This window comes from Brassica rapa, chromosome A08 (genome assembly GCF_000309985.2).
Source record: "Brassica rapa cultivar Chiifu-401-42 chromosome A08, CAAS_Brap_v3.01, whole genome shotgun sequence".
NCBI lineage: Eukaryota > Viridiplantae > Streptophyta > Magnoliopsida > Brassicales > Brassicaceae > Brassica > Brassica rapa.
Genome location: NC_024802.2, coordinates 6,100,799 through 6,115,239, shown reverse-complemented (window position 1 = coordinate 6,115,239; position 14,441 = coordinate 6,100,799). Strand labels below are relative to the sequence as shown.

Here is a 14,441-nt window from a genome sequence, read left to right as displayed (position 1 = left end):
GTATCTACCAAACCAAACATCCATTGCTCTCCCATACTTCCCTCCATTCTTCCTTCTCAACGAAGTAACTCTGTTCCTTACCATCCTATCCAGGCGGGCTGTGAGACAAGCTGCCGTCTGAGCATGCTCCCCCACTCTTCTTACATTTCGCTCTCTCCAAATCGCAGAGACAGCAAGCTGAAAACAATAGCGATAAATAAATGTCTCCATCTTCCCCCGAAGCCCTCTCACTACTTCACGGGTCACACTTAACCATTCATAAATCCTTCTGCTTCCTGCTAGATTCTTAACAAGTTCACACCACACCTTCTTTGAATAGCCACATTCAAAAAACAAATGATCTATATTCTCAAAGTGGCCTTGGCATAGCCAACAATGAACAATGGCCTGAGGATTCCATCTACTTATCCGATCGTCAGTAGCCAATCTGTCATATATAGCAATCCATACCATGAAAGAAAGCCGAGGAGTTGCACCAGAGAACCAAACTCCTTTGAACCAAGGAACCTTTGGAGCTTGGGTTCTGATGATATTCCAGGTTTGTGCAGTTGAGAAATCCTCCTTGAATTCACCATTCTCCCTCCTCCAAAGGCTTAGATCTTCCTGGTTATTAAGACCTTTATTCCTTAGCCTCATAACTTCCTTATCAATCAATTGAAGAACTGGGGCTCTATGTCGTTTAGCTCTATAGAGCTGAATAGCACTCTCCACTGAGCTATTTATGGGAATGCCAAGATCCATAGGCCCTCTTTCCCCTGTTAGCTCTATTAGTCGCCCAGACTGTGACCAACAATCAAACCAGAAAGAAGTTCCTGAGCCACTGTTTATCACCTTTCTCGACAATTGCCTAGCCAAAGGCCTTAACTTCAAAAGCTTCTTCCACATCCAAGAGCCTAGAGAGCTTTTTTTATTCACACTCCAATATGACCCTTTCCTAATAAGGTACTTCCAAATCCAATGAACCCATAGTGAGTTTTTTTTTTTTGAGAAAATCCTCCAGATGAGCTTCAAACAGGCCACTCGATTAGCATCAGATAAGTTCTTTAAACCCAAACCACCCTCATTCTTTGGTTTACAAACATCCGTCCACCCAATCTTCGCTTTATGAGTTGACAAAGCTGGTCCTGACCAAAGAAAAGCTGAACAGAGGCTATTGATTTCTTTGATACAAGAGCTTGGTAATCTATAGGCAGACATCCAACAGTTGGTGATACTGTAAAAAACAGACCCAACCAATTGAAGCATACCCGCAAATGATAATTGTCTAGTCGTCCAGGAGGAAATGCGGCTTCTAATTCGCGATAAGAGCGGGCTATAGTCTTGGGCATTCATTCTTTTCGTGAGTAAAGGAAGCCCCAAATATCTCACCGGTAAAAACCCAGAATCAAAGGGGAATTGCTCCATTATAGCTTCACTATCTTCTGCTTGTACTCCAGCCAAATAGAGAGTTGATTTTTCCAAGCTAATGTTCAGACCAGAAACCCTTGCAAACTCTTGAAAGACTGCTAATATACCCTCAATAGAAGTCTTCTTCCCGTCTGAAAACACCAGAACATCATCAGCAAAACAAATATGCGTCAGATTTATATCCTTGCAGTAAGGGTGATAGCCAATTTTCTTCTCTACTGCAGCTTTATCAAAGAGCTTGGAGAGAACTTGCATACAAACAATGAAGAGATAGGGTGATAAAGCACAGCCTTGGCGTAATCCTCTCTTGCTGTTAAAATACCCCGCTAACTCTCCATTTATCTTCACTGAGAAAGAGGCTAATTCAATGCATTTCTTAATCCAAGTAATAAATTTCTCCGGGAAGTTCAATGCAGCCAAAACCTTCAACAGAAAAGACCATTGAACAGAGTCAAAAGCTTTGGAAACATCGATCTTCATTGCACATCTCTCTGTGACCGAGTCATTATGATAATTCTTCACCAATTCTGAAGCTAAGAGAACATTTTCCATAAGCAAACGATCTTTAACGAACGCAGACTGGTTCAAAGAGATGAAAAGCGGAAGCAGACCTTTCATCCTGTTGGCTAGAAGCTTGGAGATTACTTTGTAGATCACGTTACAGCATGAGATAGGACGGTAGTCTTTCATAGATACTGCATCATTCTTCTTTGGAATCCTGTATCGAAGAAAGCTTGGACTGCAATCACAAAATCCGATCCTGTGATACCACAAGAAGCTTTAAAGAACTCGCTTGTGTAACCATCCGGACCCGGAGATTTGTCTGCATCCATTGAAAAAACAACCTTTCTCACTTCCTCTGCAGTTACCCTTCTCATAAGCATATTTCTATCTTCCTCAATACACTCATAGTTTAGAAGACCCTTTAACTCCTCCACTCTTACCTCTCTAAAATCCTCAGCAACATGATTTAGGAATGTAAAAAAATAATTTACTGCCTCCTGCTTGATATCCTCTTGATTATCAGCAATTGTACCATCCACCCTTTTAATCTCTCTGATAGAATTTCAAACCTCCCTTACTGTAGCCGCTCTATGAAAGCTCTTATTATTCCCATCCCCCACATTCAACCAGTGCACCTTAGCTCTCTGACTTAGTACCTTTTCCTCCAGTGCCGACAAAAAAACCCATCTTCTATAAGCCACAGCTTCATCATGAATATTCATCTGATTAGGAGTTTCCAACGTCTTAGATTGAGCATCACAAAGAGTCTTACACGCTTCCCTCGTCTTCCTTATTATCTCGCCAACCTTCTCTCTACTTAAGCTTTTCAAGACTGGCTTCAGAGCCTTCAACTTCTTAGACAATCTGAACAACGCCGAGGTGGAATTGAATAAAGGCTCTGTGTCATCCCAAAACCCCTTAACTTGAGAAAGGAATTCTGGCATTTCCACAAGAGCATTCACAAATTTAAAAGGCTTTTTTGGCTTCAGTAGTTCAGTCTTGAAAACAACCCTGCATCTCTGGTGATCAGAACACCCTCCCGCCTCGAAAACACAATAAGATTGAGGAAACTTTCGCAACCATTCATCATTCATTAGCGTTCGATCCAGCTTCTTACAGATAATTCCATTCTCCCTCTTATTGCACCAGGTAAAGCGAGGCCCTTGATAAGATATGTCTAGAAGAGAGCAGTACTTCACCGTGTCCTGAAACTCTCTCATCCCCTGAGAATCATGACCAGAATCCTCTACCGAATGCTCTAGCCCACTTAGGATCTCATTGAAATCCCCCAAAACAATCCACAGAGACTTCTTAATGATGGGAGAATCTTGATGAGCCATAAGATCGCTCCATAGCTACTTTCTTTCTGCCGCCAAGTTCAACCCATACACAAAAGAATAATAAAACTCATCCTCCATTCCCTCCAACAACACCGAACATGTAACTAGCTGAGTGCTCTTAAAACATGGAGTGACTCTCACCCCCGGACTCCACGTAATCCAATTTTTTCCTAACCGGTGATGATCATAATTCGTTATATAAGACCACCCTGGAAACACTTTCTCCAATATCTTCTTCGCTTTGTTTTCCTTTACCCTCGTCTCTATTAAACATCCAAATTGAAACCCACACTTCCTCACCCATTCCTTAACCACCTTGTGCTTCGAAAATTGATTGAAACCTCTAATATTCCAGTAAAATCCAGACATATTATTGGCGTCGGGGTTTCTTTTTATTCAGATAGCTTGGATCTGCTTCCATAGCTTTCTGACTTGTCTTTACCTTGAGGTACCGATGATTGAGTTTTGATTCTCTAGGCAGTATTCGACGAGGAATCTCTTCATCAGTTTCCTTTAAGATATCTTCCTCAGATTGCTCTTCAGACTGCTCCTCTATATCTTGTTGCTCAAGTGCCTCCTCCTCTTGCTCAACAAATGGCATCAAAACAGAGAATCTAAAGTTGGTAAGTAAGGTTACCGACCCAAACTCCAATTTCCTTCGACCAGGAGAGCGGCTAGCCTTTCCTGGAGTAACTTCTGGCCATTCATTTCTCTTCTCCACCGCTTCCTCAACTTTCTTATCATCCATTTTTATCATACTTTTACTTCCTTCCTTTGAGTTACCAACTTTCTTATTCACTTCAACCCTCCAGTAACTTCCTCTGAAGGAGACTCTTGCACCATGTCAATACCATTCATTATCTCCTTCTGCTTATCCACTATTTCCCCTTCCTCCAAACTTTCTTGTTGCTTCTCTATCTGAATTTCCTTACCATTCTTACAGGTTTTTACTGAGTGACCCCACAAATCGCAGATAGAACATTTCGTTGGAAGCTTCGGATAGGTGTACTCAATCAACACTTCCTTTCCCTCAATGTTGAAGTTCATCTTCATTGGCAGATCTTTTGTCAAGTCTACATTAACAAAAATCTTTGCTACATCAAGCTTCAAGCATTGAGCTGTCTCTGGGTGTAATCTGACTGGGCTGCCAATAGGACTCGTCACAAAACTCAACCCTTGCCACAAAATCATGTTGAGAGGAACGTTTTTAATATGTACCCACATCGGAATCAACTGCACTAGAGGCTTCTCCTTCTCTGTCACCGGTGACCATTTCATCAGAACCACAAGAATCCCAGCTAGGTTTCACATCCCTCTTCTCAGTATTCTGTTCCGATCAGCTTGATTTGGAATCTTAAACTTCATCGAGGTTTCATTAACCTCATACACATCAATCCTCTGGGTTTTGTCATTAAGATTCCAGATCTTATTGACTATCACATGGACCTTAGCAATGTGCGGAGCGGTGTCCAGGAATTTTCCAATAAGGAAGTCATCCCAAAGTGGTGCAACATCCTTCGTGATCTCCTCCGGGACCGTTACCGAACCAATTCCATCCTTCATCGTTACCTCAACGCCATATTTCTTCAGAACTTTTTGCCCTTGAACCGCTCCAACCCATGATCCTTTAGATACTACAGAAATCGTGTCTTGAATCGGTCCCTTATCCTTCCTTTCCAGATCTATCCTCCTTGGTGACGCAACCTTCGATCCATCCATCATAAGACTCCGTGAATCCAAATCAGTGATTTGATCTGGATCCAAAATGGTTAGATTGTGTCGTGCCCCTTGATCAGAACCTTGCGTACCCTCCTGAGATCGACCCCCACTCCGCGGAGATGGAGGTAACCCCGGCGGATCCGCCGTACTCATGCCGTTCTCGGTCGTAACCTCTAATCGCCTTTATCGCCTTTTCTGTCGCCTCTCCAAAATGGTGTGTTTCTTTTGTCCAGTATAGCAATCTTCTATTATAGATGAATATATTGGAGTAAAAACTTCATCCCCACATTCTAATTACATTACAAGATACTTCACATTTGAGACACACTTTTTCTTGTGAAAATGACTCATATGACTTTCTTCTTTCTTATGTATCACACTAACCTCTTCTTATTCTACTTTATTGTTTTTCTCATTTCACCTTATGATTTCATTTACTTTTATCTCAAATTCTAAAATATACTAAACAAAAATAATTGTTACAATAAATTATATATCTATAAAGATCTATTTTCATATATATATTGTATATATTAACAAATTTGAATGTGGATGTGGACACCAAAGCGTGGATAATAGAATTATAAGTTAGTTGTGGACGTGAAATTTTTTAACACAAAGGCCTTTGGTTGATACCTTTAAAAATTTGTTCTTCACCATAATCTCCAGGCATAACCATGTTTCCACCGTTATTCCCATCATCACCGGCACCGCCGACACCCCACCATGATCGAGTTTTGGTTCTAACTCACTAAAGGTTTCATATTGCGAACTGATGTACACCGATCTGTTGGAGACTTCCCATGTGATAACATCCAATCTAATGTAACTAGCTCTCAAAATCCGACAAGACAGCTCGATCATAACTGTCTATCAATTGGTAGAGTTACTTTATCTGAGATCGAGAGCTAGTTACGTTGCTTTGGATTGGATGTGGTCATGGAGAAAGTCTCTCTCTATCTCTCTCTCTCCCTCTCCTCCTCTCCCTCTCCCTCTCCTCTCCTCTCTCCCTCTCCTCTCCCTCTCTCTCTCTCTCTCTCTCTCTCTCTCTCTCTCTCTCTCTCTCTCTCTCTCTCTCTCTCTCTCTCTCTCTCTCTCTCTCTCTCTCTCTCTCTCTCTCTCTCTCTCTCTCTCTCTCTCTCTCTCTCTTTCTCTCTCTCTCTCTCTCTCTCTCTCTCTCTCTCTCTCTCTCTCTCTCTCTCTCCTATAACAATTTCTTGAAACTTCACCTATGAACCCCAATCTGCGATAGATCAGTCCACGAGATTCACAAAAAAAATCTAAATCCCTTACAAGTTGGGTTACTTAAACGTAGATTTTTCAATTTGACATATATGCACCATGTTGGTAAGTTGACCACGATTATTGGTGGAACTAATATCCGGTCTAATAAAAAAAGGTAGCTGGTTCGATTATTAATTTTCTAGGTTTTTTGACTGCTTTGAAAATGACCTCATGAATTAAATAAAAAATGCATAATGCTAGCTTATTTGTAAGATAGTATATTCAACAAAAAAATGATATAAGATAGTATTACTAAATGATACTATGTAATACTTTCCCCGGACTATATTCAACAAAAAATAGAGAAAGTACTAAAGAACCTCTTCAATAAGTGCTTTAACTTGGCGAAGCTTCTCAGCATGTTCATGGTCTTCTGGATCACTATAACTCTCACGACCTGGTTTACATATAAAAAAAGGAAGACCATATTGTCGTTATCAGTATTCAACACATGGAAATGATAGATCAGACATGCTTTTTGGAGACAAGACACAAAGAGTTGAGTTCATGGTTCTACCTTGTACGGGGAACTAACATTCTTGTTGCATCTAATAGGTCTTGCAACTGGACTGCACTTTTTAGTTTTGTCTACAAAAAGAAAAAAAATATATAAAATGAATCAAGGTTCTGATAAAAGATGGATGACAGAAAAGCTGGTGCCTCTCGCACCTCAGCTCTTGGCTTTTCACCATTGTACTTCAGCATCAGGTTTAACAGTTTCTCCTCTGTAACATTTAGGTTCACCTTCTGTTTTGGAGTTCGATCGCCACTGTCATGTAATAACAAAATTTTAACAGATAGAAGTATAGAGGAGATAAATGTGATTTATATGCTAAGAAAACATACTGTCGAATAACAGCAATGACACAACGTAGCTCTTCTGAGTTCCCATTGCCTTGGCGGGTTAGTCCTTTATTAGGCTGTACATGTTTATTGAACTTCCAAGGCAAAGTGGGTGGCAGAGTCGATGAAAGATGAGGAGCCTTTGCGTCTAAACACATTTTTCTTAGCACACAAACAGCATCGTCGTAATACCTTAATAGTATGAGAGGAGAGATTTGCGAATAATACTTTAAAGAATGAAAAGAGAATGTTTGTATTTTAAGACCTTGGGTGTCTCCTATATATATACAGTCGATTTATTTCTCATATTAATGACGCACAATATTTTGCACAATAAATAATAAAATCGTTTAAAGAAAGATATTAAATGTGTATTGTCAAAAAATGATTTGCATATGATATGATTTTAACTTGCGCAAGTAATCCATATTAGAAAGGTAAGTTATTAAAAACAAACAACTTAATTAGAAACATTAAAATATTTTGTAAGCAATGTAATAAATATGATATCAACATGCGCAAGTTTACCGTTTGAACAATAAGGAAAGTTTTTAACAAATAACTTAATTCTAAATCTTGCCCAAGGGTAAACTAAATCAATAATATTTAATGATTTCAACTTGCGCAAGTAATCCATATTGTGAATAAGTGATTTGCATATTTAATGATTTCAACTTGCGCAAGTAATCTATATTAGAAATGTAAGTTATTAAAAACAAATTTTGTCAATAAGTTATTTGCATATTTAATAATTTCAACTTACACAAGTAATCCATATTAGAAAGGTAAGTTATTAAAAACAAACAACCTAATTAGTAGGGGTGGACACTTTACCCGATATCCGAAGTGGCACCCGAACCCGATCCGAAAATGCATGTCAAGTTTTGTATTTAAAAAATTAACAAAAAGTTACATCCAAATTTTTTTAAAAAATAACTAAATTAATGTCTTTTTAGTTTTTAATTTTTATGTCCAATTCTATTAACCATTCAATCTATTAAAAATAAAAAAAAATTAGTTAAGTGAAAGTTATATTTTTAAATATAAGAAACTTGAGAAATGAAAATTTTAATATTTTTTTTTCAAAATCTAAATATCCGAACCCGATCTGAAATAACCGAATCCGAACTAAAAATACCCGAACCCGACCCGAAGTACAGAAATACCCGAACAGGTTCTACACCTCTATACCGAAATACTCGAAAATCCAAAATACCCGATCCGAACCCGAACGGGTACCCGAACGCCCACCCCTACTAATTAGAAACATTAAAATATTTTCTAAGCAAATGTAATTAATATGATATCAACATGCGCAAGTTTACTGTTTGAATAATAAGGAAAGTTTTTAATATTTGTCTTAGTTCTAAATCTTGCCCAAGGCTAAACTAAATCGATAATTATTATCCCCTAGCTATATATGGGCTTAACGAAATCGACAATAGTTTTGGGCTTGTCTACATAAGCGATTGATTAAAATAAATAAAAAATAAAATTCAAAAATATCGACCAATAGAATTATAACAATTTTTCTGAGAAGCTCTATATTAATGCCTTGTCAACAGAAATCACTAAAGTGACTTCTCTTTTAATGTATAGGAGGATTCCCACATTCTAATTATTTTTTTTAATTTTGAAAGAATTTTAAATTTATTTCAATAAAAAAAAACATTGTTACAGTAGAAACACTGCCTCCTCTATGAACAAAGCAAGATACATTAAACTTTACATAAGTGCTCTAATGGTATCTACCAAACCAAACATCCATTGCTCTCTCATACTTCCCTCCATTCTTCCTTCTCAACGAAGTAACTCTGTTCCTTACCATCCTATCCAGGCGGGCTGTGAGACAAGCTGCCGTCTGAGCATGCTCTCCCCCCACTCTTCTTACATTTCGCTCTCTCCAAATCGCAGAGACAGCAAGCTGAAAACAATAGCGATAAAGAAATGTCTCCATCTTCCCCCGAAGCCCTCTCACTACTTCACGGGTCACACTTAACCATTCATAAATCCTTCTGCTTCCTGCTAGATTCTTAACAAGTTCACACCACACCTCCTTTGAATAGCCACATTCAAAAAACAAATGATCTCTATTCTCAAAGTGGCCTTGGCATAGCCAACAATGAACAATGGCCTGAGGATTCCATCTACTTATCCGATCGTCAGTAGCCAATCTGTCATGTATAGCAATCCATACCATGAAAGAAAGCCGAGGAGTTGCACCAGAGAACCAAACTCCTTTGAACCAAGGAACCTTTGGAGCTTGGGTTCTGATGATATTCCAGGTTTGTGCAGTTGAGAAATCCTCCTTGAAATCACCAATCTCCCTCCTCCAAAGGCTTAGATCTTCCTGGTTATTAAGACCTTTATTCCTTAGCCTCATAACTTCCTTATCAATCAATTGAAGAACTGGGGCTCTATGTCGTTTAGCTCTATAGAGCTGAATAGCACTCTCCACTGAGCTATTTATGGGAATGCCAAGATCCATAGGCCATCTTTCCCCTATTAGCTCTATTAGTCGCCCAGCCTGTGACCAACAATCAAACCAGAAAGAAGTTCCTGAGCCACTGTTTATCACCTTTCTCGACAATTGCCTAGCCAAAGGCCTTAACTTCAAAAGCTTCTTCCACATCCAAGAGCCTAGAGAGCTTTTTTTATTCACACTCCAATATGACCCTTTCCTAATAAGGTACTTCCAAATCCAATGAACCCATAGTGAGTTTTTTTTTTTGAGAAAATCCTCCAGATGAGCTTCAAACAGGCCACTCGATTAGCATCAGATAAGTTCTTTAAACCCAAACCACCCTCATTCTTTGGTTTACAAACATCCGTCCACCCAATCTTCGCTTTATGAGTTGGCAAAGCTGGTCCTGACCAAAGAAAAGCTGAACAGAGGCTATTGATTTCTTTGATACAAGAGCTTGGTAATCTATAGGCAGACATCCAACAGTTGGTGATACTGTAAAGAACAGACCCAACCAATTGAAGCATACCCGCAAATGATAATTGTCTAGTCGTCCAGGAGGAAATGCGGCTTCTAATTCGCGATAAGAGCGGGCTATAGTCTTGGGCATTCATTCTTTTCGTGAGTAAAGGAAGCCCCAAATATCTCACCGGTAAAAACCCAGAATCAAAGGGGAATTGCTCCATTATAGCTTCACTATCTTCTGCTTGTACTCCAGCCAAATAGAGAGTTGATTTTTCCAAGCTAATGTTCAGACCAGAAACCCTTGCAAACTCTTGAAAGACTGCTAATATACCCTCAATAGAAGTCTTCTTCCCGTCTGAAAACACCAAAACATCATCAGCAAAACAAATATGCGTCAGATTTATATCCTTGCAGTAAGGGTGATAGCCAATTTTCTTCTCTACTGCAGCTTTATCAAAGAGCTTGGAGAGAACTTGCATACAAACAATGAAGAGATAGGGTGATAAAGCACAGCCATGGCGTAATCCTCTCTTGCTGTTAAAATACCCCGCTAACTCTCCATTTATCTGCACTGAGAAAGAGGCTAATTCAATGCATTTCTTAATCCAAGTAATAAATTTCTCCGGGAAGTTCAATGCAGCCAAAACCTTCAACAGAAAAGACCATTGAACAGAGTCAAAAGCTTTGGAAACATCGATCTTCATTGCACATCTCTCTGTGACCGAGTCATTATGATAATTCTTCACCAATTCTGAAGCTAAGAGAACATTTTCCATAAGCAAACGATCTTTAACGAACGCAGACTGGTTCAAAGAGATGAAAAGCGGAAGCAGACCTTTCATCCTGTTGGCTAGAAGCTTGGAGATTACTTTGTAGATCACGTTACAGCATGAGATAGGACGGTAGTCTTTCATAGATACTGCATCATTCTTCTTTGGAATCCTGTATCGAAGAAAGCTTGGACTGCAATCACAAAATCCGATCCTGTGATACCCCAAGAAGCTTTAAAGAACTCGCTTGTGTAACCATCCGGACCCGGAGATTTGTCTGCATCCATTGAAAAAACAACCTTTCTCACTTCCTCTTCAGTTACCCTTCTCATAAGCATATTCCTATCTTCCTCAATACACTCATAGTTTAGAAGACCATTTAACTCCTCCACTCTGACCTCTCTAAAATCCTCAGGAACATGATTTAGGAATGTAAAAAAACAATTTACTGCCTCCTGCTTGATATCTTCTTGATTATCAGCAATTGTACCATCCACCCTTTTAATCTCTCTGATAGAATTTCAAACCTCCCTTACTGTAGCCGCTCTATGAAAGCTCTTATTATTCCCATCCCCCACATTCAACCAGTGCACCTTAGCTCTCTGACTTAGTACCTTTTCCTCCAGTGCCGACAGAAAAACCCATCTTCTATAAGCCACAGCTTCATCATGAATATTCATCTTATTAGGAGTTTCCAACGTCTTAGATTGAGCATCACAAAGAGTCTTACACGCTTCCCTCGTCTTCCTTATTATCTCGCCAACCTTCTCTCTACTTAAGCTTTTCAAGACTGGCTTCGGAGCCTTCAACTTCTTAGACAATCTGAACAACGCCGAGGTGGAATTGAATAAAGGCTCCGTGTCATCCCAAAACCCCCTTGACTTGAGAAAGGAACTCTGGCATTTCCACAAGAGCATTCACAAATTTAAAAGGCTTTTTTGGCTTCAGTAGTTCAGTCTTGAAAACAACCCTGCATCTCTGGTGATCAGAACACCCTCCCGCCTCGAAAACACAATAAGATTGAGGAAACTTTCGCAACCATTCATCATTCATTAGCGTTCGATCCAGCTTCTTACAGATAATTCCATTCTCCCTCTTATTGCACCAGGTAAAGCGAGGCCCTTGATAAGACATGTGTAGAAGAGAGCAGTACTTCACCGTGTCCTGAAACTCTCTCATCCCCTGAGAATCATGACCAGAATCCTCTACCGAATGCTCTAACCCACTTAGGATCTCATTGAAATCCCCCAAAACAATCCACGGAGACTTCTTAATGATGGGAGAATCTTGATGAGCCATAAGATCGCTCCATAGCTCCTTTCTTTCTTCCTCCAAGTTCAACCCATACACAAAAGAACAATAAAACTCATCCTCCATTCCCTCCAACAACACCAAACATGTAACTAGCTGAGTGCTCTTAAAACATGGAGTGGCTCTCACCCCCGGACTCCACGTAATCCAAATTTTTCCTAACCAGTGATGATCATAATTCGTTATATAAGACCACCCTGGAAACACTTTCTCCAATATCTTCTTCGCTTTGTTTTCCTTTACCCTCGTCTCTATTAAACATCCAAATTGAAACCCACACTTCCTCACCCATTCCTTAACCACCTTGTGCTTCGAAAATTGATTGAAACCTCTAATATTCCAGTAAAAGCCAGACATATTATTGGCGTCGGGGCTTCTTTTTATTCAGATAGCTTGGATCTGCTTCCATAGCTTTCTGACTTGTCTTTACCTTGAGGTACCGATGATTGAGTTTTGATACTCTAGGCAGTATTCGACGAGGAATCTCTTCATCAGTTTCCTTTAAGATATCTTCCTCAGATTGCTCTTCAGACTGCTCCTCTATATCTTGTTGCTCAAGTGCCTCCTCCTCTTGCTCAACAAATGGCATCAAAACAGAGAATCTAAAGTTGGTAAGTAAGGTTACCGACCCAAACTCCAATTTCCTTCGACCAGGAGAGCGGCTAGCCTTTCCTGGAGTAACTTCTGACCATTCATTTCTCTTCTCCACCGCTTCCTCAACTTTCTTATCATCCACCTTTATCATACTTTTACTTCCTTCCTTTGAGTTACCAACTTTCTTATTCACTTCCAACCCTCCAGTAACTTCCTCTGAAGGAGACTCTTGCACCATGTCAATACCATTCATTATCTCCTTCTGCTTATCCACTATTTCCCCTTCCTCCAAACTTTCTTGTTGCTTCTCTATCTGAATTTCCTTACCATTCTTACAGGTTTTTATTGAGTGACCCCACAAATCGCAGATAGAACATTTCATTGGAAGCTTCGGATAGGTGTACTCAATCAACACTTCCTTTCCCTCAATGTTGAAGTTCATCTTCATTGGCAGATCTCTTGTCAAGTCTACATTAACAAAAATCTTTGCTACATCAAACTTCAAGCATTGAGCTGTCTCTGGGTGTAATCTGACTGGGCTGCCAATAGGACTCGTCACAAAACTCAACCCTTGCCACAAAATCATGTTGAGAGGAACGTTTTTAATATGTACCCACATCGGAATCGACTGCACTAGAGGCTTCTCCTTCTCTGTCACCGGTGACCATTTCGTCAGAACCACAGGAATCCCAGCTAGGTTTCACATCCCTCTTCTCAGTATTCTGTTCCGATCAGCTTGATTTGGAATCTTAAACTTCATTGAGGTTTCATTAACCTCATACACATCAATCCTATGGGTTTTGTCATTAAGATTCCAGACCTTATTGACTATCGCATGGACCTTAGCAATGTGCGGAGCGGTGTCCAGGAATTTTCCAATAAGGAAGTCATCCCAAAGTGGTGCAACATCCTTCGTGATCTCCTCCGGGACCGTTACCGAACCAATTCCATCCTTCATCGTTACCTCAACGCCGTATTTCTTCAGAACTTTTTTCCCTTGAACCGCTCCAACCCATGATCCTTTAGATCCTCCAGAAATCGTGTCTTGAATCGGTCCCTTATCCTTCCTTTCCAGATCTATCCTCCTTGGTGACGCAACCTTCGATCCATCCATCATAAGACTCCGTGAATCCAAATCAGTGATTTGATCTGGATCCAAAATGGTTAGATTGTGTCGTGCCCCTTGATCAGAACCTTGCGTACCCTCCTGAGATCGACCCCCACTCCGCGGAGATGGAGGTAACCCCGGCGGATCCACCGTACTCATGCCGTTCTCGGTCGTAACCTCTAATCGCCTTTATCGCCTTTTTTGTCGCCTCTCCAAATCGGTGTGTTTCTTTTGTCCAGAATAGCAATCTTCTATTATAGATGAATATATTGGAGTAAAAACTTCATCCCCACATTCTAATTACATTACAAGACACTTCACATTTGAGACACACTTTTTCTTGTGAAAATGACTCATATGACTTTCTTATTTCTTATGTATCACACTAATCTCTCTCCTCTTCTTATTCTACTTTATTGTTTTTCTCATTTCACCTTATGATTTCATTTACTTTTATCTCAAATTCTAAAATATACTAAACAAAAATAATTGTTACAATAAATTATATATAAAATTATCTATCTTTAAAGATCTATTTTCATATATATATATTGTATATATTAACAAATTTGAATGTGGATGTGGACACCAAAGCGTGGATAATAGAATTATAAGTTAGTTGTGGACGTGAA

At 39.6% G+C, this 14,441-nt stretch overlaps 1 protein-coding gene across 1 annotated transcript; it reads right to left on the bottom strand.

The window, feature by feature from the left end:
• Window positions 1-13,340: 13,340 nt before the first annotated feature.
• On the bottom strand, window positions 13,341-14,018 carry LOC117127364. The gene has a single exon (XM_033277503.1). The coding sequence runs from the start codon at window positions 13,966-13,968 to the stop codon at window positions 13,402-13,404; it is 567 nt and encodes a 188-aa protein (XP_033133394.1). The 5' UTR covers window positions 13,969-14,018; the 3' UTR covers window positions 13,341-13,401.
• Between the last annotated feature and the right edge of the window lie 423 nt (window positions 14,019-14,441).

Excerpts from the sequence above, each read along its gene's own strand:
- LOC117127364 (XM_033277503.1), bottom strand. The coding sequence starts at position 13,968 with ATGAGTACGGTGGATCCGCCGGGGTTACCTCCATCTCCGCGGAGTGGG.